This window comes from Nicotiana sylvestris, chromosome 6 (assembly GCF_000393655.2).
Source record: "Nicotiana sylvestris chromosome 6, ASM39365v2, whole genome shotgun sequence".
Lineage (NCBI taxonomy): Eukaryota > Viridiplantae > Streptophyta > Magnoliopsida > Solanales > Solanaceae > Nicotiana > Nicotiana sylvestris.
Genome location: NC_091062.1, coordinates 19,460,543 through 19,487,600, shown reverse-complemented (window position 1 = coordinate 19,487,600; position 27,058 = coordinate 19,460,543). Strand labels below are relative to the sequence as shown.

General features: G+C 37.1%; 2 protein-coding genes across 5 annotated transcripts; both read right to left on the bottom strand.

The window, feature by feature from the left end:
- Positions 1–13,291: 13,291 nt before the first annotated feature.
- Positions 13,292–16,638, bottom strand: LOC104230613 (transcription factor MYB97-like). The gene is made up of 5 exons (XM_009783468.2): positions 16,448–16,638; positions 15,986–16,310; positions 14,854–15,376; positions 14,359–14,757; positions 13,292–13,764 (listed from the first exon to the last, which is right to left on the bottom strand). The coding sequence occupies exons 2-5, from the start codon at positions 16,292–16,294 to the stop codon at positions 13,571–13,573; spliced, it is 1,425 nt and encodes a 474-aa protein (XP_009781770.1). The 5' UTR covers positions 16,295–16,310; positions 16,448–16,638; the 3' UTR covers positions 13,292–13,570.
- A 1,379-nt stretch (positions 16,639–18,017) lies between these two features.
- On the bottom strand, positions 18,018–26,668 carry LOC104230611 (recQ-mediated genome instability protein 1). Of its 4 annotated transcripts, none has more exons than XM_009783466.2 (8): positions 25,998–26,182; positions 25,081–25,210; positions 24,850–24,995; positions 24,163–24,299; positions 21,977–22,557; positions 19,758–19,868; positions 19,564–19,692; positions 18,018–19,091 (listed from the first exon to the last, which is right to left on the bottom strand). In XM_009783466.2, exons 1-8 carry the CDS (start codon positions 26,045–26,047, stop codon positions 18,927–18,929), a joined length of 1,449 nt encoding a protein of 482 aa, XP_009781768.1. In that variant the 5' UTR covers positions 26,048–26,182; the 3' UTR covers positions 18,018–18,926. The 4 variants fall into 4 exon arrangements, with proteins under 4 accessions (XP_009781768.1, XP_009781769.1, XP_009781767.1 ...); XM_009783467.2 differs by having other exon boundaries at positions 18,019–19,091; positions 25,081–25,247; positions 25,998–26,128; XM_009783464.2 differs by having other exon boundaries at positions 18,021–19,091; positions 25,081–25,251; positions 25,998–26,668.
- Between the last annotated feature and the right edge of the window lie 390 nt (positions 26,669–27,058).

The following is a 27,058-nucleotide window of genomic DNA, read 5'->3' as shown; positions in this document are numbered from 1 at the left end:
TAAAAATATCCTCCACCATGTCGGTAAAAATGGCCATCACACACCGTTGAAAAGTCCCGGTGCATTACATAAACCAAATGGCATCCGTGAGAATGCAAAAGTACCATAGGGACAAGTGAAGGTAGTCTTTTCTTGATCCTTTGGAGCAATGAGAATTTGATTGTAGCAGGAATACCCATCGAGAAAACAATATAAAGCACTCCCGGATAACCTATCAAGCATTTGATCAACAAAGGGAAATGGGAAATGATCTTTTCTTGTAACTTTGTTTAGCTTGTGATAGTCCATAAACACCTTCCAACCGGTCACCATCCTTGTAGGAATCAACTCGTTCTTGTCATTGGTAACCATGGTCATGCCCCCTTTCTTTGGGACACATTGCACCGTAGAAGTCCATGAACTATCGAAAATGGGGTACACAACCCCGGCATCCAACCACTTTATGATCTCCTTCTTGACCACCTCTTACATTTCTTCATTTAGCCTCCTTTGATGTTCAATGAAGGGTTTGGCACCCTCCTTCAAAATAATCTTGTGCATGCAAAAGGCAAGACTTATGCCCCGAATATCTGCCAAAGTCCATCCGATTTCTCTTTTCCTCCTTTGTAGCACCTCCAATGTGGACTCCACCTGTATGTTAGTTAAGCAAGAAGAAAGGATAACCGGTAAAGTAAAAGAAGGGCCAAGGAATTCATACCTGAGCTGCGGGGGCAATGGATTTAACTCCAAGGTAGGAGGCTCCTCGATTGAGGGCTTTGTTGGAGGAGTCTTCCAATTTTCAAGATCCAAAGATAGCTTTCGGGGCTCATAAGTGTACGACCCCATTCCTTTCAATGCATTTACACACTCCACATAGCCATCACTCTCCTCATCATCATCAAGGTTAAGTAATATGGTTTTCCAATTTGTCTTCAACGTTCATTGTGGCACTAGCATCATCAACAATCATATATGTCACCAAATCCACGAACAAACAAACTTCATTACTATTCGGTTTCCTCATTGATTTGCACACATAGAAGACCACCTTTTCGTCACCCACTCAGAAAGTGAGCTCACCGGCTTCCACATCAACAAGATCCTTCCTCGTAGCAAGGTCTACCCAAAATTATAGGCACCTCATAGTCCACTTCACAATCAAGGATCACAAGTCCGCTGGGAGGATGAACTTGTCAACTCGAACTAATACATCATCAATAATACCCAAAGGCCTCTTCATTGTTCGATATTTCATTTGCAACCTCATGGATGTGGGTCTTGGTTGCCCAATTCTCAATATTTTGATCACCGAATAGGGCATCAAGTTGATACCTGCCCCGAGATCACGTAATGCTTTGGCAAAATTGACACTCCCAATAGTGCAAGGGATTGTGAAAGCTCCCAGATCTTACAACTTCAGAGCCATTAAGTTCACAATAGCACTCACTTGTTGAGTCATCTTGATGGTTTCACAATTCATTTATCTTTTCTTGGTTACCAAATCTTTCATGAATTTTGCATATCCCGACATTTGTTGCAATGCTTCAACCAACGGCACATTAATTGATAAACTCTTCATCATATCAATAAACTTTTGAATTGGTTCTCACTATTTTGATTTGCAAGCCTTTGAGGGTATGGAGGAGGAGGCCTTGGAGTTGGTGCCTTTGCCTTGAGCACTACCGGTTCCAGCATGTCAATCACGTGTTCCCTAGATGGGTTTACCTCTTCTTGCGTCTCCTCCACACTTTCATCTATATCAATTTTCACTTCTTCATTGGCTTGAACCACATTGCTTGGGATTTCAACTTCTTGAACCACAACATCTTCTTCCACAATCCTTCTTTGATTTGAGGTGGTTGCTTTTCCACCTTTTCCCCTTCTAGTAGTCACAGCCATAGCATGTCTCGTATTATTACCACCCTTTGGGTTTACCACCGTATCACTAGGTAGTGCCCCCTTAGGACGAGTGTTCAAAGCTTGTGAGATTTGGCCTAATTAAACCTCCAAATTCCGGATAGAAGTATTGTGCGAGGCTAATTAAGCATCAGAGTTAGCATTCTTATCCATCATCTGTTTAAACATGTTTTCAATTCTACCCATCTCATTGGAAGAAGAGCTCGGGCCTCGAGAAGGATAGGGAGGTGGATTGCTTGGATGTTGAAACATCGGGGGCCTTTGAAAACCCGACCCCCAGTTGTTGTTGTTGTTCCACCCTCCTTGGTTATTTACTCCCAATTGTTTTGATTGTTGCCACCCCAATTGCCTTGATTTCCTTGATTGTTCCAATTGCCTTGATTAGGATTACCACCACTCCAATTGCCTTGGTGGTTTTGGTTGTTCCAATTACCTTGGTTCCTTTGTGACCTCCAAAGTTGTTGATTTTGTCCTTGAGCATTGTTTCTTTGACCTTGATAATTGTTGACATATTAAACTTGTTCTTCTTGCTCATTGAATGAATCACCTTGTTCATAACCACTATTATCTTGCATGAATTGTTCCTGACGGTTTTGCATTTGTTGACCTTGTTGTCGTCTCTTGTTTGCCATCATATTCACACCTTCCATTGCATTCACTTGTTTTGGCCCTTGAACTTGTTGAAGATGAGCTTTGGCCAATTAGTTCATGGTAGTTGTCACCTCGGCAATATCTTGCCCATGATCATGTAGCTCCTTGTGTAGGTAAATAACATTAGGGTCACCTTGCGGAACATTGGCTCTACTTTGCCATGACAAATAGGTATCTGCCATCTCGTCAAGAATTTCACAAGCTTCGGCATAAGGAGTAGTCATAAAGTTCGCCTCGGCGAGTTAGTTAGCCACACATTGGTTTGTTGTGTTGACCCCCCTGTAGAAGGTCTGTTGGATCATGACCTCAGTCATATCACTGTTCGGGCACTCTTTAACCATGGTATGATATCTTTCCCAAATCTCGTGCAATGGCTCATTGGGTTCTTGCTTGAATGCAAGAATCTCATCTCGAAGCGTTGCCATATGTCCCGGAGAGAAGAATTTAGAAATGAACTTTTTCGCCAACTCATCCCAAGTGTGGATAGAATAATTGGGCAATCTCTCTAACCAGTACAATGCATTTCCCCGTAGAGAAAAGGGAAATAACTTCAACTGCAGTGCATATTCGGAGATATTGGTCTGCTTGCTCCCCCAACAAGTATCGACGAACCCTTTGAGATGCTTGTAGGAATTTTGACTCAGAGCCCGGTGAAAAATCCTTGTTGCTCAGGTAGTTTAAGCATCACGTTGGTGCTTTGGAAGTTGCTCGCCCTAATGCGGGAAAAACTATAGCACTTGCATAACCCTCGTTCGGTAATTGTCGGTGTGTTGCTGCTCTTGGTGGAGGTGGGGGGATGGGAACATTATCTTGAGGTAGGCGGCCTCGTCTATTTGCTTGAGGTTCAAGAGGAACCTCCTCAACTTTGTCATCATCCACTTCTTCCCCCAATGGCACATGTCCGATGGGCTCCTTGTTGAGAGACATTTTCGTACCTAAAAGCAATTCAAAAACAAAATTTTAGTGACTCAGAAGGGAAATAAGACAAAGCACAGAAAACCTAGATATATAGCTAAATTCGTTTAACTCCCCGGCAACGTCACCAAAAATTAATGTCACCCAAACTCATACCACAAGCATAGGTATTGAGGTGGTTGAAGCAATAATAAATCCCAACACGAGTCGGGGTTGAATCCTTAAGGAGTTAGAAATAGGATTAGGTATATACCTAGTGTAATTGTATAATGTGCCTCAAATTGCACTTTCACATACTTGTTTGATGTTTCTATGACTGTCCAACGGGACGGGACAGGATGAAATTAACGGGACGGGACGATATTTAAGCAGGACGGTGGTGGGACGGGACGAAACGGGACGAGACGGGACGGAACGGGACGGGACGGGTTCGTGGGCCTTAAGTGTATTTTTTTTAAAAACGTCTAGTTTTTTTAAAATTACTATGTTTTTAAATTTTGCAACAGCTAGATTTTTGACTTATTTAATAAACTTAAATGTTATTATGTTAAAACTAAAATTAGAAAACTAAGTAAAGAATTATAAAATATTAAAACAAAAGACTTGTAATGAAATATTCTAGTAATTGTAAATTTATAATAGAGTTATAATTTATTTAATATAATTTCAAAGTATTAACTATTAAGTAACTAAGACAATTCATTAAAACAATTCAACGCTTAGAGCCTTTTATTTTATTAATGGAACTTTCAAATCTCAAATACAAATATAATTCTTTTGAAGACGCACCTAATTTACGCAACCACCTTCTAGGAAGGGTTATGTTTGAACTAGGCCTCTTAGTAGCCAATTATAAATTATCATACTAATATTTGTAAGCTCCTATATAGCTTCTTTGTAACTTATCAATAATATCTCTCGGACATTGTTCTGGAATTGGCAGTATTGAATGTTGATTGATGTTCTATGAGCTCCATGCCGTCATCGGTCCCAGTGCTAAGTATCTCATTGTATTTTTCTTCTTCCCTATTGTTAATTTTTCAAAATCAAGATTTCTTCTTTCTGTATTAATCCAATCTCTGAATAATACGGAAATATCTAAGTTGTCCTCTGCTAATGAATGTATGATCTCCGATTTGAAATATTGTTGCGCTAAAAGCATTCTCCGGTGCTAAGAATCAAGTTCATCATCAATAGAGGAATCAAAACATGTTATATCATCAATATCTTCCCATAAGAATTTCTACTCTAGACTTAGAAGTAGAAGGAGCAGTTTCACCACTTGTTGTTTCTATAGATTTATATTTATCAAACATTGATCTAGATTCTAACATAAGAATATATGTTAGCTTGGAAGTCTTCGAGAGATAGTTGTTCATATTCTTGAATTGCTAAATTTTGATAAATTTTACGAACAAGTCCCTTTGCACCTATTAATTTTAAATATGGATTAAGTATTCTAGAAATTAAATAAACTTGGGGAATAGAGAAAAAATACTTTTTAAATTTTTCAATCATTTCATTAATGGTTGGTGCATAAGTTGGATTTGTTTTATACTAACCAAATACAACAAAAATTCCACAAATATACCATAAAAACTCGTGGGATAGCTGGAACGGGACGGGACGAGATGGGACGGGACAGGCGTGACTGGACGGGACGGGAAATATTGGGACGAAATGGGACGGGATAAACGGGACGAAATGGTCGTCCCATCCCATCACGTGTCCCGTTTAACATTGGCCCATACCGTTTAACTTGGGGCGGGACGGGACGGGACGGGACGTGGGACGGGACGTGGGACGGGACGGGACGGACCGTCCCATTGGATAGCCTTAGATGTTTCTAATTCTACTTTATACTATAGATTGCAAATAATAAACTATAAGACAGTGTTTTTGGTTTTGGTTGTTTTTCAAATGATAAAGGATCTAGGGTCGTGACTTCCACCTAGGTGGTTATTTAATGGGTTGTAAACTCTATGGCAAGTTTGATTAGTCGGGGTTGTAATATAGTAATCACACACAATTATCCACTCTATATCTCTTAGTAGTTTGATTGGTTTTGCCCAATTTGGCTTTCTCAAGTCCAAATGGGTATTGCTCAAATCAAGTGATAAATGCTCAAGTCGGGTCTTACTATCCTAGATTTGACCATTTAATTGGGGCTATCAATTTCTTGAGTTCATCCCAATTCCTTGTTAGCCAAGTTTTCCTAGGCTTAGTCTCTCTTTCTCAAGTAGAGACTAAATCAAATAGGCACGAATCAATGTTTGCAACCATTAATTCTAGAATTCAAGCATAAACAACGCTAAATTTCACTAACCCAATCACAAATAAGCCCTAAAATTAAATACTCATTAAGTGCCCACACTAGAGTTGGGCCACAACCCTAGCTAAAGATTTAGCTACTCATGAAAAATAAAGAAATACAAGAAAAAATTAAGATAGAATACATAATAATTGATTAGACAAAGAAAATCTAATGTTTAGAAGTTAATCTAGTACAAAATTACTCAAAAAAGTAAAGAAAATGGCTCAGGTGCACTTCTGCAAACTAAACTTAACCTAAAAATGACAAAAAGTTCTATTTATACTAAACTGAAAATATCTGACAAAAATGCCCTTTCGGAGGTTGTGCGGCCGCATAATTCTGGTACGGTCCGCACAATGAGCTTCTGAGACCGCACAATTATCTTGCGGTCTGCATTCTTGGAAACTTGGACTTGGAACTTCAGGGCTTCTGCAGTCCACATAAAAATGAGTGTGGTCGCGCTTCTGATTGTGTGGCCGCACAAAAGTGATGCGGTCCGCACTTCTTTACTTTCCAGCTCTCTGATTCTTAAATCATGTGGTCCGTATAATAATGAGTGCGGCTGCAGTTGACATCCTACGGCCACACAATTTCGGTGCAGCCCGCAATCCTTCAGTTGGCTCAAAGACTATTCTCTGAATCTCCCCTCTACGGCCGCACTAAAATTGTGCGGTCCGCACTGCTGGCCTTTTTGCCCTGTTTTGGTTCTTGTTCACTTTTGACTCCTTTATGAGATTATTTTGACTTCTTTGGCTCGTTTCCAAATGTTCCTGCAAGTAAGCACATTTCATTAATTTTCGGGAATACCTTTAAGCATTTCTAAGCTAAAACACAAGTAAAAGAGAGCAAATAAGCGGTCAATATCCTTACTTATCACCCACCTAGCTTTAGCATATTGAAGTTATGCATGTAGCTGAGTGGGTTATTGACTGTGAGTCATTGCCTCCTGCTCACTTTACTGCAATCGGGCCTCAAGCTCGGCCACTTCAGCAGCCTTCTCGGACATGAGTCCTTCTTTATCAAGGATAAGTCTTTGAAGAGGTTTGGAAGAGAGGAAGTTGTCCTGCAAAATATATATCAAAGTTAGAAACCCAGTTATAGAAGATGAATAAAAACAAATAGTAAGAGAACAAGCACGGTACCGCTGTCGCATTGTGCATAGCATTATTCAACATACACTCTTTGGAAAGAGAGTGTATTTTCTTCTTGTCTTTTATTGAAGCTAGTGACTTCAAATAGTTGGCAAGCTCTACCGGCCTAGACAGTAAATGACATTCCTTTGAAACTAAGAGAGTGACGCTCCTCCTCCCTAGGGGATCTAGAGAATGGGTGAGTAGTTGTGTCCCAAATTCCCGTGGTTAAGGGACTAGGAGGGGAGACATCCTCTTCTCGGGTGCCTACGGCAGATGGAAGAGATGCAGAAGTTGTTAGTGAAGAAGGAATAATTGGTGTAGAGCAAGATGAAGCTAATAGTGTTGTAGTTTGAGAAGTAGCTACAATAGAGGCAGTGATGATTATTGGTTTCTCATCAACCAAAGGCAGAAGAGACCCGGTGTTCGACCTCATAAGACCTGAAGCAGCAACTCGGACTAGAAAAGGAGAATCGGCATTCTCCACAAATCAATTTCTCTCCAGAGCGCTCGGACCTCACCATCGGTTGGGGTTCTAAGCTCTCCATATTAAGCATTCTATTGAGCTGATGAAGATCATTATCTCTATTCAAGGGAAGCCTCTTTATCATTAGCTTCCCCGTCATCGATATAGCTGCGGCCGGCTCGGGCGTGGACTTCTTTATTTTCTTATTTTTATTTCCAAGTGAGGAAGAACACCACCTTTTTGGTTGCTTGTTATCTGGTTGGGGACTCCAAGAGGAAGCACCCATACTGGAGGCAGATCCAAGGGCACCGCTCTGAGTAAGAGCCTCCTCCAACAACCTCGCAACCTCCACAGGATCAGTCAAGGGGCAGGTAATAGAACCTTGTGGGAGTCCTAAATCAAACAAAAAGGTATGGTTAGCAAAGTTTGCTTATGGATATGCAGAGGCAAAAAGTAGAGAGAATCCGTTTATCGTGGTTCTTGGCCTTCCACCCGTACTTGGGGGCCAACTCCTTCCACCGACGGGTATCTGGTATAGTAATGTCCAGAATCCTCTGAACCCATTGGTCCAAGCCTTCAACCCATTGTGGTGTCCGCTGAGTAGCTGAAAGAATGGAAGTAAAAGGGTTACCAATGACATGGAACAAAATTTTACGAGAAATATATAGATTATAAACTTACATGAATGATTCCATGATTCGGGAAAAGAGGGAGTTGTGTCCAGGATGATGTCCCTGGTAGCAATGATGACAAATTGCTCCATCCACTCGTGGTTATTGTCATTATTCATACTGGTAAGCAGAGCATAGTGGCGACGCTTGCTGAAATTTATTACTCCCCCATGGAAGATTTTACGGGAGTAGAGGTTCATCATATGTGCCAGGGTTAGGGTTTTTCCCGTCTGCGTGCACAGGTGGTGCAGACAAGCCACAGTTTGCCACACAGATGGTCCTAATTTGCTTGTGCCAAGCAGACTTGCTACCGATGGCATAATTTCAAGATCATGGGGTCAAGTCCCCTGCTCAAAGAAATTGGTCCCAAAGAGAAGGGGTACGTAAAGAAATAAGCAAAACTCTTTTTGGTGAAGGTGAACCGCTCCACCAGGTCAGGAGCAATGATGTTTAGGCCATGACAGTTACATTCATCCTTCATAGTAGGAATACCGGAAGGACGAATAGAAGAGGGGTACCTGCTAACAAGCCAAGTTCGAGGATTCGTGGAAGGGAACTTCTCTTGAAAGTTGTTAATAGTGCTTAAGTGTTTAGGAATGATAGTATTCACCGTAGGAGGATCAGTATCAACATCAACCTCCCTATTTTTGCTTCTCTTCGGGCCTCCACCGAAGAGAAGACCAGAGTTTTTAAAGGACTCAGTGAAAGAAGCCATGATAATAAAGAATTTATAGGATAAGAGCAAAGGAAGTTGGAAAGAGACGAAAGCAGAAGAAGATTGAAGAGCAAAGAAGATAATGAACTTATGACGGTTTTGGAAGTGAAAGAAGTAAAATGATGAGTATAAGTAAAGATATAGATGGCAGAAATCGTGGTCATGATTACCTCGAGAACCGGCAAAAATATTATTGAATCGTGGGGCAACATGCGTTTGACGTATTAAATGCGAGGAGACGTGCGTCTTATCAAATGTCAGAGATTGTTCAGAGGGCTTCAAAAGCATTTCCCACCAAGAAAGGAATCTTCACCAACTTCCCCGTGACACAAAGATATGTCATCGAAAAGCAGGGGGACTATCTGTATAGGGTAAAATTAGTTTATATTAAATGACTAAATGATAGCATGACACGTGAAACCAGAAACAGGCGAAAGACAAGTCGAGTAAGAATTAACACCGGGACAACAACTGCAAATGGTATCGGATGGACCGCGAAGGGAGCAGGTCGAAAGTTTGTCACCAGACGACATTTAATAGAGAATATTCCTTAATATTAAATGGGTAGCAATATTCCTTAATATTAAATGGGTAGCCGTTGGAGAGAATTATGGCACTCATGGCCTGTCGTTAGACATTCATCAATGGCCCCATTTATTGTAATTTAAGAGGGACTTGATCCTAGGATCTTATTTCCTATGTATAACTACAAATATTGACTTCAATAACCATTGTAGGGACACGAAATCTCTCGCAAAACTTATGCTATACTTTATTCTCAAGCTAAATAGTATAACTTTACTTTCTGTCTGATATTGCCCTTACTGTTGTCCTCGAAAGCATTGCTCCCGAAGCGAGGCTTGTCATTTCCTTTGTATTTAAGGCTAAGTCTTATTTTTAATTTAATTTATTTATCATTTTGGATCAAATCAATTTACTTTTCTGTAAACCACGCAACAAATTCAATTATACCATTTTACGGGTAAACAGAAGAACAAATTGATTATATTGCCAATAAAACAATTCCAATTTACTTAGCTTGATATTGAAGAATTTCAAAGATGGGTGACTACAATCCGAACAACCCATAACTCTTGTACATATTTTGGACCTTAAATTCTTTAAGATGACCTCAAAAATTCTTGGAATTTTATGCACACAAATTGCAGAAAAATGAGCTATACTTTTCCAGATAATAATCAAATATATGGTCTGTCCTATGGGCATATGGGCATTACGCGAGCAAACTTTGGCGTATGGTACAAATAATAAAACAATAAAAAGCATACACCAACGTCAAATTAACATAAAGTTTCAATATAAAGTACCAAAATACAATGACAGAGAACATGAAACATGCATATCATTCCGTCACTAACTAGCCGGTGACATACACAGATTATCCGTATAAGAATGTTGGCCAGCAGATTAATTATTTTTGGCCGATCATAAAAATACCCAGGGTCTATCAGAAACAGTCTTTCTGTCGGTGGCGAAGTCAGAAATTTTTTTAAAGGTGTTCAAACTTGAAAGAAGTAAAAAAAAAAAACTCCGAGAAAGGGTGTTCAATATATGTTATATACCTTTAAGATCTAATATTTTATCTGTATATGTAGTGTAATTTTTTACGAAGGATGGTCAATTGACCACCCTTATCATAATGTAGTTTTGCCCATGCTTTCTGCCCTTTCAGTGTAGGAGTAAGGCTGCATGCATTCTATCTTTCCCAGACCCCACTTGTAAATTACACTAGGTTCTTGTTGTTGTTGGCCGATCAGCCAAATGTATAACTTGAAAACTTCATTGTATAGTTGTTCCCGAAAATAATAGCCGGATGGGTACTATATAATATACATATTCATACATAATACTATGTTTATTACTATATAATATACATATTTTGCATATTATTATATAATCAGTGTATATTTTTTATATATTTAACTAACGGATATAATTATTTTTGGACTACAGCCAAACGTGTGACTTGCCCAAATAATTATCCTCCTATTCATTAGCACGCCCATTAAGTCAAGCAAAGTTAAGCCAAGTCAAACTTCTAGTTTTTAAGTCCCATTGTTAGTTCAATAGATATTTTGTATAGTTTTCTCTTCTTATTTTTTTATTGAGACCCCGATTAACCTATTTTTTTGCTGTATAAGACTCATTAAAGGTTAAACACTAGCACCCCATTAGGATTATTTTTCATTCGAATGGCTCGAATTCGAAACTTCTAGCTAAAGGTGAAGAGATCTCATTCATCTCACCACAAAAAAGTTATAGTCACAATTCAGCGTACGTGGATTTTGGTCTAGGATTTTAATGGTTTTATCTTTATTTCCTATTCCAAATTTTATATATATATATATATATATATATATATATATACATATATACACACACACAACAGAGCCTCTTTGTAAAACCAGAACTAGGTATTTTTAAATACTGAAAATTTTAAGAATTTCCTTCTCTTTGAAATAGAAAGAATTAATATTGAAATAGAACAAGAAAAAGATTATATCAAAACAATCAGAAATAAGATAAAATATATTCCATTAGGATAAAATATATGTTAAGACAACATCCTTTAGCTAAACGAATAGCTTTTAATTATTAGATTTTAGGTAAAAAAAAATACAGAGAAAAGAAGAATTAAAGAAAATATTACATAAAATCAAGACTTTACTATATAACTTGGTTCTCTATTGATTATTAGATCTGATGTTTCTATTTGTTTAGCTAATTCTAGAGTTGTAAAAAGTGAAGACGAAGGTTCATCAAGACGAAGACTAAAATATAAGTCAGAGTTGCCACAAGACTTTCAAACCTTAATAGCAATGGGACCAAATTCTTATAATTTTACAAATAAAATACATAGCTTAATCACAGGCGAAGATCCAAATAGTGGATTAGTAGTATTACAGAAAAACGCTTTAATAAAATTAGAACAATTAAGTATAAGCAGTTGGTTTCATATAAAAATGTTTTTAAATGATTATTTTTATTATTGTATTATTAGTGGAAACGCTTTTAATCAAGATCTAGGTAAAAAATTATTTAATAAACTACCACGAATTTTAGGAAGAGAAATAGAAGAACAATGGTATAAAAGAGAGGGAGTAATACAAAATCCAAATGTAAATCGTATATTTTGTTTTTTAGAAGAATATTATTTAGATGCATATGCATAATTTAATTTTGTAAACTCACATCGATAACATCCTCTATTAAAAGGTGTATTAGCCACTGTATCTGGACTGCGTCTTTTCTTTCTGTAATAAGGTTGGAAAATGGTTGTTTTTATTTTATTTTAATAGAAGATAAAAGGAAATAAGAAGAAATAATAAGTGAGCAATTATTGGCTAAAAATATAATAGAAACGTTTCCCTACCTAGTACTTACAAAGTAATTCAAAAAGAAGAACGAAAAGGTCTACTTTATGACATCATAAATATACTCCAAATTTAGTAAAGACAATATCACCTGCATTTATGCGAGATTCCGGATAAAGAATGATGTGATCCAAGTCTTATTAATTATTAGGTCTTATCATGAAGAATCAAAATACAAAATTAATATTATTATTTAGTGACTAAGACTCGATGAGAGCCAGAAATATAATTTAGATGATGTAAAAAGTTTTTTTTCTACTGCTCCTTTATTCCATTTCATATAATACTTTCTTCTTTTAGTATAAATAAAAAAGATTGATATATTTTTATATTTAATAATTTTTTAATTATAATATTCTTATTTTACCTTTAATGGCGATTTCTTATAAGAATGACATGACATGATTAAGTAAAGAAAAACCCAAAAATCCAACTCGTAGCGTGCTACACACTCTAACTTTACGTGCAACGTATTACTCTATCCTTGTTTGTGGTGAAATTAGTAGCCCTCTTTGTCCATGTGAGACCCGCGTCCAGCCCAAATTATTTGGCGTATATATTGAGTATATTATACAGAAAAATTGAATTTTAGAAAAGTAAAATCAAAAAATACAACATTAAACCTATACAAAAACCGACCCTAACACCAATTTCCTTCCCCTAATCTGACTTGTTTTAACCACAAAGCTTTGTTTAAGGCATAATAAAACTTCGAAGAATTAGCTGATTCTCATGTAAATGTAATAGAATCCAAAACATCTGAATTCTTTGATTAATTTTGTGTGTTCTTTCGTTTATCTTATGTATTCACATCAGGCAGCGAAGTCCATTTCTTATTCCAGAATTCTTCATATCGAGCTGAAGTATCGAACTCGATCCTATGATCCGATGCATACTCGAGAAAAAGAGTAGTCCAGTGTACAGATTACCCCGCATTCATGCAAGGTCAGGGGAAGGGTCGCACACCTAAGGGAGGTGATGTAGGCAGTCTATCTTAATGCAAGCATTAGTGGCTGATTTCACAACTCGAACATGTAACCTATAGATCACACAAAGACAACCCTACCGTTGCTCCCAGGCTCCCCTTCAAATCCGATGCATATTCTTGACAAACTATTTTTGGTTGGGAGAATCAATGTAACTCAAAAAAATTCCATGATTCATAGGAATCGTACACAACAGATAATTAAGCCAACACAATCGAATGGCCAATTATCATTAGACCTACATATTAACCTAAAGTTTTTTTAAAAAAAAGTAACAACAAAATCCAAGAATCTTTGCTATTTACTTAGCGGTCTTTTTTTATGAATATAAATGTCTTCATTTACTAGTTCTAATTAACCAAAAAAAAAAACAAGCACGTCACTACAATAACATGCTCCAATTTTGCCATATTCATGAATTTGAATTTTCATCAGCCTGATTTTGAGCAATGTGATTGTATTTGGTCACATTCGAAAGATTGGCCATTAGAAGTATTCTGCTCATCATTTTCATCATTACACCAATCAGGAACTGGTACTCCTACTGGAAAATTATCAAGAAATCTCATAATATCCTCATCCACTTGATTAGCCAGCTCTAATGAACCTTCCTTTGTTGTTATCCCTATATAAATGAAACAATAATTAAAGTTATTCAACTTCTAAATGAATGAAATATAAGAAAGAAAGTAATATCACTACAACCTTGAAGTGTGTGTATATACACACAGTGTAACTTTAGTTTTACACGATCAGTTTAACTTAACATGTTATATATAGTAGGTTACTTACCATTTACTAAAGCCTACAAGTTACCAATATTGAATGCTTATAAACTTTGATTGAGAATTAATTCAAATAGCCGCTCATTCAAAACTAAAAATAGCTGGCAAATGTATAATATAATTCACTTATCATAAATCATGTATATTCCATGTATAATCTATGTATATTGGCTAAAAAAAGTAAACATTGAATTTGGCCGGCTATTTGTGAAAAAATATGTGGAAAAATTGTACATTGTCAGTGCACAAAAGTTAACCTACACAATCAAGAAACATACAACAATAGGTAACTTTTTATAATAACCCTAATTTGATAACCTGAAAAATGTTACAAAGACCTGATACAATATATTAAAATATATTGTAGTATGAATATTTTTTATGTCAGTGTATATAAGTTAAGTCCAATTAATGAACAATATTGGAGAAATTACCTGAGGATGAATTGAGAGAGCTGGAGTCTTCAGAATGCTTATTTGGGGTGGCATTATCACCACCTTCTTGAGCAAAACTAAATGTTGATTCTTCAGTTAAAATAATATCTTCTGCCTCTTCACTTAATCCATATTCTTCCCACACCAATTTCCCTTTAATAGCCTCGTTTTCAATTGGACAATTCTCTTCTATTTTCTCAACTCTAGTTAAAGCCTGAGACTCCTCTAACAAATCTTCCAATAATCCACTGTTTCCTCGCGATAATCCAGGATTAATATCATAATTATCAGCACCATCACTTGATGTTGTATTCATAAAATCACTCCCTGTATTCCTAGAACATGTTTTAGTCTCAGGCATGGACGATTGGACTGAAGGGTTGTTTTGCACGCCCATTCCTGTTAGTGAAAATATAAGTACAGTTGAAAAAAAAAGTATATAAAGAAAATAATAAATTATAACAAAACATTTCAAGTTGAGGCGCGAATTAATACCTAAGATTAAACCATTTGGGTTCGAGGGAATCCCCGTAAAAGGTCTTGTAGTGGAGCCAAAATTTGGATAATTATGTTGAAGTGGTGGCACTGGCATTGAATTAGAGTAGCTCTGATTAAAATTATTAGGCACGGGTGCTACCATTGAAGAATGTTGTGAATTTCTTATCGATGATGCTAATGTTAAAGAAAGGCGAACTCGAGGGTCGCGAAAAAACTTGAGTTGGTTGTTGTTATTGTTATTTGTAAGATAAGGAGAAGGGTTATTATTGGATTGGTATTGATTTGAAATATTACTAGGTTTCATGGTTGAAGGATTGAAAATATCTAAAAGGGAAAGAGGGGGGTTATTAATGCAATTGGAATTTTGAGGATTATTATCAAATGGTGAAGGGATAGAAATATTTTGTTGGTTTAATTGTGGTTGTATGTCTTGAGGGTATATAGGCAAACCAGCTCTCTGCCTTCTTTTTAGCCTTGTATTCCAGTAATTTTTGATTTCATTGTCTGTTCTACCTGGCATCTGTTCATGGAATAAATACAAAATAGAATGAGACAATTTGATATTAAATGTAGAAGACAAACAATTCTTGATCTCAATGGCTACAACAGGAGTGATTTCAGATATAATACACAGGAAATTGATAGGAAGAGAACTAACTAGAACCATGTATATGTTGTTGCAAATCCAACTTTTAGAGTGGGTAGATTATTATTCTTTATATGTATGCCAAATTTTTTTTTCTCACATACATACAAATATAGTCTGAGATAGATGTAGTGAATTCTGTCAAACTTAAGCATCTAGTCTAGATTCGTCACTATTTAATTTATATTTATACATCCAAAATTTAGAATCACTGAATTTCGCTCTTTACATATGTGCCAATTTTTTCATACAATTAGTCTGAGTTAGATGCAACGATGGAACCACTTTTGTGACACCCTTCGTCGAAAAATGACATTCTATATTGAGAATTCCCTAACTTTTTCGTGTGTTTACTTCTTTAAATTTTGACACCCCTTAATGAAAATTCTAACTCCCGACTGATCAGACGCATGCAGATTGTGTCAAAAAAAGGAGATGAAGAACTTAAAACAGTACTACTATTTTTATCAAAGAATTAATAACCTGAGCAGCCATACGAGCCCATTTATTTCCAAGCTTAGCATGAAGTTCCACAATAAACCTTTCTTCCTCTAAAGAAAATGCACCTTTTTTAAGATTAGGCCTCAAATGATTAGCCCATCTTAACCTACAACTTTTCCCACATCTCATTAATCCTGAATTCCTTTGTACTGCATTCCAATTTCCTTCTCCATTTTTCTTCACATATTCCATTAAAATTGCATCTTCTGCTGCTGTCCATGGACCTTTTTTTAATACTTGCCTTGTCCCTCCATTATTTCTTGCTTTCAATCCTCCTCCATCTGGTGCCATTAATCCTTTTTATTTCCTGTCCAAAAAAGAGAAGAAAAAAAGAAGAGAGAAAAAAAAAAGGAAAATATTGAATATTATTAGTGTTTCAAAGTTTGTGTCATGATATTGCTAGCTAGTTCTTTGTATAAACATTGAAAAGTGATAGAAAATTACAATTCTTTATCTGGGGGTTTCTTCTTTATCTTCAAGAATCAATATGGATGGAAAAATAAGCCAAAAAGACTTTGTTTTTCTCTCTTCTTTATTTTTTTTTCTTTTAGTATATTTTTATTGTTTATCTTGTAAAGACAAAGATGGTGAAAGAGAAAATGAGAAATGTTTCAATAAGAAATGAAGAAAGCCATTTGGTGGGGGGGGGGGTGTGAGGAGAGCAAATGAGAGAAGTTGAGAAAGAAGTGTGGGAAGAGAAGTGAGAGAGTCCACGAAGAAGTTGGCAAGAATTTATAGGGGTGACCTTATATTTCGTTCCCGAGTTGTAAGTTCTATGCTTCAATTATTTTCTGAGGTTTCTTTGTCCACACTTTTCTCTCTTTCTAATTCATGCTTTTCATCACTTCCCTTAATATGGCATTAGCATGCCCCCAATATTCAGATACTCTTATTATTATTATTATTATTATTATTATTATTATTATTATTATTATTATTATTGTTGTTGTTTCCTCGAGTACATGTTACCTCTCATCGGCATAAGTACCGATATTCTGTTTAACAAGGCTTGGGTACATATGAAAGAAAATTACCTGACATTCATTAGTGGGACCTGAACCAATTTTTATATATTGTTCCCTTTATTTTATTCATTTTATACGAAGATATTTGATTTAATATATGAACTTTTACTTATACTATGATTTATTAATAGTAGTCGAAGAAATATTTAAGGAATGATTGAAAAATTAGCTTAGATCCAAACTTGAACTCAACTTTCTTTTTTCACCAATATCCGCTTCTCATTATAGAAATTGGTGAAAGTCCTTTTCTTTTGTTGCAGCTTTCATAGTCCCACTCCTCCTCAAACCCAACTGGAATTGCATTGTCGTACCTTCATAACTTCATCCCGATATCCTGTCTTAAGGTTCTCCTGAACTAGTATATTAAAGCAGATTTTTGCTCGTCGCATTAGTCGAAAGCTATTTCTTTTGTGATTCCTTCTCTTACGGTCATATTGAAGTTTAACGTTTGAATAGTCAAACGAACTCAAATTTCTGGAAGTTAGCGACAAATGTACTAAAATAGTTACAATATTAGTAGAATATCGGAGAATTGGGGTAATCTGACGGCTGACTGATTAAATTTAGTAAATCTCGTCAACTTCTTTCAAATTCACAATATATTTTCAGCTTTCTTCTTTATAATCTAAGCTCGAAACGAATTTATTGGTGACATGTCGACAATCAGATTTGGTTGTGAAAATCGTACTAAAAATCATAACAAGAGCGATGTGAGACATTTCGAGACGTCTCAAAAAGGAAAACACTTCATATGATTAAATTGCATTGGAAGAAGTAATAACTGTATGGTACAGTGTAGTAGTTAGGGTAATCTGACGGATAAAGTGATTAAATTTAGTAAATCTCGCCCGCTTCTTACAAATCCACAATATTTATTCTTTCTTTTGAGAAATAGCATAAAGGTTATTTTGACCTTTCACCGGATAATATTTCATCAAAATTCTACCCTTTGATTTCTACTTTTTCTAGAGCGAAAAGCACGAAGATGAAAATTTGACATTTTCTTGTTTGGTTGTACAGTAGTATTTTGCCTTTAGCAATTGTTTAGTTACTTTCTGCCTTTCGGGCATAAACGAATACACGTTCGATTGGACTTCGGGAAACTAATTTGGACTACAATGTTCAGTCCCGTATCAATAAAATCAGAAGATGTCCAAAGGCAGCTTACCAACAATGGAATTAAATTAGGATTACTAACATTACCTTAGCTTTTGCTCAGTCTCCGTCCCCCCCTAAAAACCCATCCTTCTCTTTCCTTTTGAAGGATAAAAGGAAAGAAAAGAGCAATCCAGTTCTTGCAATTGCTACCAGGATGAATTCAGCATTGTTTCCATAAACACGAGTATACACATCAATTGTCAATGTCAGCTCAGGAATATCAGGGAACCAGGGAAGTATTTATCCATCTCCAATCCTCCAGAGAATATAATATCCAGCCTCTCCTATCCTCTGAAGATAGAAGTGGATTGCGAACACAGGAAATAAATTGAACCTAGCTAATTGTAAGCAGCTAAGGATGAGGCCTCTATCTTCTCATGTTGCTGTAATGCTAACCTTCTATGTAAGGAATGACGGAAAACTCTCACTTACATTGTTGATTGTGCTGATTCACTGTGTTAGATATGACACCGCCCCAAAAGACTTTTGAGAAGTGATTTTATTGTTTGATTCAAGGCCAAATATATCTACATTTATGCTGTTACTTCTCAGGTCATGCATCATCTCATGCAACAACTTTCTGAATTGAGCAATGTGATGTAACTCACCTTGCTGATTCAAAATCTTAGGATAAACTGATTTTGGTGATAAGCCTGGGATTTCATGGACTATAATATCCACCATCAGCTCACGTGGTTTTGATGTTTCCCAGAGAACACGTCCACATGCATATCAGCACATCAAGGGGATAAATTGATGGTTTCTGGGTGAAGACGATGCGGTTGTGAAGTAGCGGGCTTTAGTCTTTTGAGAAGCAACCATGCATCAGAGGCAGGACACCCCTGGTTCATTTCAATAGCAACTGGAATTGGGGATTCTTCATTCAACTGTACAAGCATTATTCCCTGCAAGACACATATTGCCAAAAACATTCTCATGCACAGAGCATATTTGCTACGTCAAGTATTAATTTTAAAAGATCATAATCCTTCAGCAGGAAAACAGCTTGCGTCAATAACAATCAAGTTATCAATCCTAGAAATAATCATATATATTTTTATTTTTTCTAATAATTTTTTAACAGAAGAGTTAGATAAGGATCACTAGGTTGGGTTGACGGTGCAGAGTTTATTGTTCAATGTTATATATTTAATACATGCGTTGCCATGCCATTTATAGAAAATCAATCCTAGGACGCATTTTCCTTTAGTATTAGATATGTATTTGCATTGTACTTCTTGATCCAAAAGCACTTTTTATTACGTTATCTGCATTTACGGCTAGGTGAATTTTTATATAATAAACCAATACGAACTTAGAAGATTCATGTGGAGACTTCCATTAAGAAAAATCCCTTCACAAATAGCAGTGAAATACCTCAAAATTCACCAAGAATTTCTGAAAACGTTTCAGTGTCTCCTTCATGTCACTGATTCGTTTGCCATCTGAAGATTCAAGAGCAGCAGTAACCTCTGCAGGAGAAAACCCTATTTCCTTCTGCACAACCTGAAGTACCAAAAGACCAATAATCAGATTCTAACAGTCAGTGGATCCAATCTTCAGTAACTTACATCATGACCAATAAGGATCTCAGAGATGAGACTGCCATCATCAACATAAGCCCGAAGCTCGTATTTACTCCTCTGTCTATACTGAAATCCCTTCACACCAGTGAGAAAACACTGCAGATTTAAGCCAAATCCCAGTTTCTTATTAACCATGACAGATAATTCTACCCAGTTTTCCCAACTTTTTGGGCTAAAAATGAAAAGCAACGAAATCAATATCCAAACAACCTCAATCGCAATGGCTAAAATTACTAATTCTATTTGCAAAGGAAGTTGAGACGAAGCACAACGACAGAACAACAACAACGACCCAGTGAAATCCCACTAGTGGGGTCTGGGGAGGGTAGTGTATACGCAGACCATACCCCTACCCCGAGGGGTACACATTCCTCATTGACGTCGGCGTCACATGAGCATGGCCGACCCAAAGGGCACAGCCAAGTCCAAGACGAGCATGACCGTATAATCCCACATAGTGGGGTTTGGGAGGGTAGTGTGTACCTAGCCTTACCCCTATCTTGTAGAGATAGAGGCGTTGTTTCCAATAGACAGAAACGAACCAATAACACAAAAAGATACCATGCTAGAAAGAGGAATGCCTGCAACTAGGTTTTTCTTGATAGATTGCCATTGGTTTAACTAGACATACTTAAGCTGCTGTCGTACACAATGAAAATGATCCCATATGGCATGGAGCATACTGCGGAAGATCCCGAGATGTCAAAAGGACCATTGACTCGTTACAAGACCAAGAGCATCCAAGGATTGCACCTTTAGGAGCTACATGATCTTCAAGAAATGGTCAAAAGGTGTTCGGAGCCTTTTTGAGGATTCTTGCAACAAGTCCATGTTTGGAGGCTCAAGGATTGCATGGAACAAGCTTAGGAGAATATTGCTCGAAAATTGGAATAGACGCACCGCATCAGCCTAGAGAATTGGCACAGCATCTTGCACTGAAGCATGAAAATTACCCATCTCAGTGCGACGCGCTGAGGTTGAGCTATTGAGCCCGCATTTGCATTGGTCCATCAGTTGGCAATAGTTTTAAGTTTGAGCAATTTTCTCTTTTCTCGTCTTTATGTAATAGCAATAAATATTAGTAGACTCATCTTTTAGAGTAGCTTCTAACATATTGTGAGTTTGATACACCTCTGAGAGGTTGGAAATCTCTTTGTAGGGGTTGAACTACAGCATAACTTTCAAGGTTAATTCTTGACGGTAATTCTTTGTTCTTTTAATCTTTAGATCTTTAATTATTTGTTGTTGTTCTTTGGGGATGATAGATTTCTTATAAAAAGTTTTATCATAGACGTTCAATTAGGGTTTGTGAACCTATTCTTCAATCCATGTTTGACTTTCTATCTAGCTATTTTCATTAAACTAATTTATATCTATTATTCTGCTTGAGTGTTGAGGTGGATGTGTGGGCATACAAGGATGGATAAGATTAGGAATGAAGATATTCGAGAGAAGGTGGGCGTGGCCCCCATGGAGGACAAGATGCGGGAAGTAAGACTCAGATGGTTCGGGCACATTCAGAGGAGGAGCACTGATGCACCGGTGAGGAGGTGTGAGCGACTGGCTGTAGTGGGCACGCGGAGAGGTAGAGGGCGACCTAAGAAGTATTGGGGAGAGGTGATCAGACAGGACATGGCGCGACTTAGGATTACTGAGGACATGGCCCTTGACAGGGAATTATGGAGGTCGAGCATTAAGGTTGTAGGTTAAGGAAAGTTGTGAATATTTCTACAGCACAATAGAGTGAGATTAGCTAGTTAGGAGTTAGACTAAGAATGTCATTGGTCGTATATTGATGCAGGGCTTTACCTGCTAGTTTTACTATACTAGCCATCTATTTCGTATTTCGTATTATATATTTCATATCTCTTATATTGTTGTTATTTTATTATGCATTTTTATGGTACTAATATATCGGCTCATATTACCTTTTTGAGTTGAGGGTCTCCTGGAAACAGTCTCTCTACCCTTCGGGGTAGGGGTAAGGTCTGCGTACATATTACCCTCCCCATACCCCACTTGTGGGATTATACTGGGTCGTTGTTGTTGTTGTATTCTGCTTGAGTGTATCCCAAAATCGATTCAGACAGATTACATCCAAGTGAAAAAGGCTTAGCTGATTAAAGTAAGAAAGAAGAGCCACAATGAACTTTCTAAACAGCAGCATCAGAGAAGTTGATATCAAGAGGGAAAACACAAAATACCTTAATTTTTCCTGTAACAGTGGAAGCACTGCCATTCATACCAGCCTTCTTAGCAGACAGACTAGCTAAGTAAGTGAAAGGGTTTTCATTGTCTCCAGAAAGTATAATCGGATGTTCCAACTCATCAATCAAATCAATTTCCTCAACGTCAATTGTTGCAGTAGACAATGAATCAGGCTCCGTATCTTCATTATGGCTCGTGAGAGAGACAGGAATGCTTTCTCTGCTCTTGCCACTGGCAGGTGTGGCAGGGCCATTTCTAACATCTGAAAGAAGTTCCTCCACTTCCATGGGGGAAGAAGACAAAAGGATAGGTTCATTATGTTCCCCTCTAATTGGAACACCAATGTCTTCGGTGGCCATGTCAACATGACTACCTGCATCAGATGAAAAGCTAGGCCCAGTATCCTTCATATTGAAGGGGACAGAAACAGCTGCAGTAGATGGAAAATTTGGTTCAGCATCTCTCCTGTTAACAGGAGTGGTAATCACCGTCGCAGATGGTAGCCCAGGTTCAGCATTTTCCCTATAACTGGGACGAATTTCTTCTACTGCAGAAGTAGCAACGCCAGACGCTGTTCCTGCACTCCATCAAAGCGAAAGTTTAAAAGATAGAAAGGTCTACTATTACAGTACAAGTTCTTTTGATGAAACTATCAGCCTATTACAGTACAACTCCTGTGAAGTTAGAAGTGAAACAGTTTGACACCCTCTCCTCTAATTCGGCATAATTTCTTCCGCATCTTAAACAGGGAAACAATTAATCTACTAAATCAAAGTCATATCATGTCTTACTTTCTCCTACATTTACCAACAACCAACATGTATTTAGGCACCTACACCCCCCACCCCCCCAAAACCCACACACGCACCTGCCGGAAAAAAAAAAGAAATAAACATATTCCATCCATTTCAATTTATACGACATACTTTGACTCGGCACGGATTTTAAGGGGAAAAAAAGAAAGAAAGAAAACAAGCATAAAGAGTAAAAGTTTTGTGAAGCATTAATGTAGCTATAAAAGTTTCTCATTAAGGGTAAACAAGGTAAAATGAAAAGTTTAAAGTTAAATTGTTTCCAACTATAGAACTGTGCTATTCTATTTGGAACGGACTAATAAGGAAGTGTGTCATATATATTAAAAAGGAGGGAGAACATAATAATGAGTAAACTCTCACTTAAAGGATTTGTCAAGATACAAGCAACACCCTAATTCATTTCTCTTTCCTTTTTGACATAGGAATAAAAATTATATGGCCTTAATTCTTTAAGCTTATCAACAAAGACAAAAGATAAACCAATTAATAACAACAGAGATGTGTTCACACGGATATGATAGGTGGAAACTGACACCAATTAGCCAATCAACTATGCCTCCATCCCAAATTAACTAGGCCGGTTATATCAATCATCTAGATCCACTCCGCTCTATTCGGGCCCATTACATCCAATAATAAATGATTTGTCTTTTCAGCCTGGCCACTGTGGTAATATGAATAGCCCAGTTTAAGCAGTTGCCAACTTTACCACTTGGAGAACAGCACTTAAGAGGATTAGAGTATGGTATTGGGCAAATTTGCTCAAAGAATCAAGAGAAGCTGCCTTTTGACACATATGGCTAATTTTCTGGTCATACCTTTGTTGTCAAAATTGTTCGGCTTTGGTTGTGAACATGGAACAAACCAAGCTTTACAAATAGCTTGTAACATCATTAGCAAAAACATATACTGTAACTCATTCTTCTAGGATCAATTCCTCTGCTCAAACAGATAGAACGCTACCCATCTGTAATCGATAAAATTGCACTCCAAATGGACCAAACAAGGGCCATCACCACTAGATGATGCAAGAGGATATCTAGAACTTGTTCCATCTTGTGGCACCACCTTAGCTATATCATTGTGGAATTAAATCTTCATCAGATTAACACTAAACTATGGGGGGAAACCCAAAAACTAAAGCTTCAAACACAAGTTTGTGCGGAGAGAAGCAATCGGAATAAATATCAGCTTCTCTCTGATCCTAAAAGTCATAAGACCAGCTTAACTATAAAAGCCAAAGTAGCACACCGAAATGTTTTTCCACTTTAAAAGCAACACTAAAAACAAACTAAAATATGCACATGCAGTACATATACCCATATCCTAGAGTAACTGCAAATAAACTTTTTAGGGTAGCAAAGTACCTTGCTGATGAACCTGAAAAGGGATACTGCTTTCTCTTGAGGCAGTATCAGTGTGCTCTGGAGCAGTAACACCTTCTGGTGGCCAAGCAGCTTTAGCAGCTCTAGTTGCCAAAGGAGGAACCACTCCAGTCCTTGTTCTGGCATTGGCCATAGATAGAGTAACTAAATCACCAAATGCGACCAAGTTGTTTCTTGCATAACACTAATAAAATCATGACATGACTCTTTATCACTCATAACAAGAGGTTATAACTGACCAACTATAAAGTCTTTACCAGAAGGTCAAAAATCAAAAATGGATGAGGAAGGGGGAGGTCAAAGAACCACTTAGCTAAGGTACAAAGAAACAGCTCTTAACTTTCACCTATAAGTTAAGATATCAGAGTCTTTCATTGACGCTAATTTACATCATAATTTTTAAACCACAAAAGAATAGCCCCTGAAAACTATTGACCATCATCAACAACAACTACTACTACGCCTTAATACTATTCAACTATTTGAATCCTCGTTATCCATTTAATTTCGTTCCAATATTCAATCATTTAGGGTCCTCCACCACTAGCAGCGACCATCAACCTCTGCCATTTAAGTGAACACAACACTTACCTATGGCATCTAGTAGCAGAATCAGAAATTGGTAAATGAGATCTAGACAAAAATTATTTTCTTGGTACTTAGACATACCTTTTCCCCCTTGGTGGCTTATTTATTTCATTAACTAGCCGCTGTCTTGCTTGTTCTAACTCCTCCACCATCCCGCCCAGGACCTCAATTACTTCAGGAACCAACATCAGAAGTCCATGCCTAACATGAACATTACAGATAGCAACCTGCAAAATGCAGCAGAAATGTAGATAGACTTATAAACTACTCCACTAAAAAGCTAATAAACAACATGGTATTCCTCAGATATACCTTCAGCCCTGAAGGAGCCAGAACATCAAGATCTTTTATAGGCCTGTACTCCATCCCAAACACACGCTGAATGCCATCAGTCATGGACAATTTCAGACATCTCTTTATTCCAGCAGCTGCTTTCTGGTACCTATCTCGAAGAGGACAACTGATATTCACAATCTCATCTACCTTAAGGAGCAAGGGGATGCAACACAAGAATAGTCAGAGTCATATTCAAGGTATAGTTTATCCAAAATTAAGGAAGCTTCTGGTGTCATATTTAACTATCAAGAGAGTCCTTTGCAAAATGGAAACAGTGAAAAAATGCTGTGAAAGAAATCAATAAGCAAATGCAATTTCATTTCATAACCCATAAAATTCACGATTTGAACTTTATGGGTTTTGAGTTCGGGATTCTATCACAACTAATTTGACTTACTGGGTTCGAAGTCAAACTATTTATACTAAATTAATTTAAAAAATTACACATATAGAGGGTCTGAGCCAAAGATATTGCATTTAGATGAACCCACAAGTAACACTATAATGGGTCAAAGATATTTACACAATCAAGTCACTATATTGCATGTAACTCCATTTAATAGCATCGATTGATAACTTATATTAAATGGCAAATAACTTGCTATGGCAGGTTAAATTACACTAATGGTGTAAAAAATTCATTATAGTAAGTATATATAACTTAAACTCTTTCCCTATGAGTTCATATGTTCTTTGCATTTACGGTGGAAACAATATTTACAAAATCATGTCACTTAAAAGATAATGCATGTAACTCTATTTAATATCATAGATTATTAACTTATAATAAATGGTAATTAACATGCAATAACAGGTTAAATTACACTGATGTAAAAATAAAATTCATTGCAATGATCGTCATTTTATATAAATTAAACACTTTTCACCATTACCTGAAGTACAAAAGGTCCTTTAAGATCAACCAAATGCAACTTAAACACATCCCTAGGAAGCATCCCCGCGCCACAATAGTTCATATCCGAGTACAAAAACTGCTCGAAACAAAGCTTCGCCTTCGCATTATCATCCAATCGCGTAAACTCTCGAACCGATCCTTCAAGCCCTCTAACGCAAGATTCTAACCAATCCTTCCGTAATCTTAATCCTAACCCTTCCAATACCCTACCAATACCACAATCCGCAGCAACAGCAACGGCGACGTCAAAAACATCGATGTTTGGTGGTTCGTGGTGGTTAGGTGTAGGGTTTGGAGAACTGGACGAACTTAGGGTTACCGATTGAAGGCTAGTAGAAGATTCTAGAATTTCTATTTCAATGTTGTTGTTGTTGCTAGGGTTTTCATTTTCTTCGTTGTTGTTGAGGAGTTGTTGAGGTTCGTCGTCTTCTTCATCGGAGGAACAGATGATTTGGTGGCGTCTTCTGCTCATCGTTTTTCGATTCCGGTCTCTTAAAAAATTTCCCTCCAATTTTTGTTTGCGTTTTCAATTGTAGCTGCTTGAAATGGGAGGAGGGAAGCAATTTGGGCTGCAGTGGCCTTTTCGTAGTTCTGGGCTGTGTTTGTTTAAGAGCCCCTTTGGACATACACTAGCGACCATGCTCCCCGCTTTCTTTCTGTGGTTACTATTAGAACACAAGCCAAGGAACTTAAAACCACAATACAAACACGCTTTATTTACTAGTTTTGGAGTTTTCGCCCTTTGCTTCCGGCTTTGATGAGAATCTTTTTACTTTTTTCCAAAATTGGTGATTGGCTATAAAATTTTGGAAAATTACTAGTTATGTTCATTTAATATATTTATAAATAGCTCATTTCAAAAACTGATCAATTCATAAAATATTACTAATCTTAACCAAATATTAATAATATTAGTCAATTAGCTATTTGTAGCAAAAGTCCTCCCTCGGGGTAGGGGTAAGGTCTGCGTAGTCACTACCTTCCTCAGACCCCACTAGTGAGATTTCACTGGGTCGTTGTTGTTCTTGTTGTTGTTGC

Coding starts and splice junctions, on each gene's coding strand:
- LOC104230613 (XM_009783468.2), bottom strand. CDS start 16,294: ATGGCACCAGATGGAGGAGGATTGAAAGCAAGAAATAATGGAGGGACA. Junction 15,377..15,985: donor GGGCTCGTATGGCTGCTCAG/GTTATTAATTCT, acceptor TTCCATGAACAG/ATGCCAGGTAGAACAGACAA. Junction 14,758..14,853: donor CCCAAATGGTTTAATCTTAG/GTATTAATTCGC, acceptor TTTCACTAACAG/GAATGGGCGTGCAAAACAAC.
- LOC104230611 (XM_009783464.2), bottom strand. CDS start 26,492: ATGAGCAGAAGACGCCACCAAATCATCTGTTCCTCCGATGAAGAAGAC. Junction 24,300..24,849: donor AAGCCACCAAGGGGGAAAAG/GTATGTCTAAGT, acceptor GGCCAATGCCAG/AACAAGGACTGGAGTGGTTC. Junction 19,092..19,563: donor AATTCTTGGTGAATTTTGAG/GTATTTCACTGC, acceptor TGTGTCTTGCAG/GGAATAATGCTTGTACAGTT.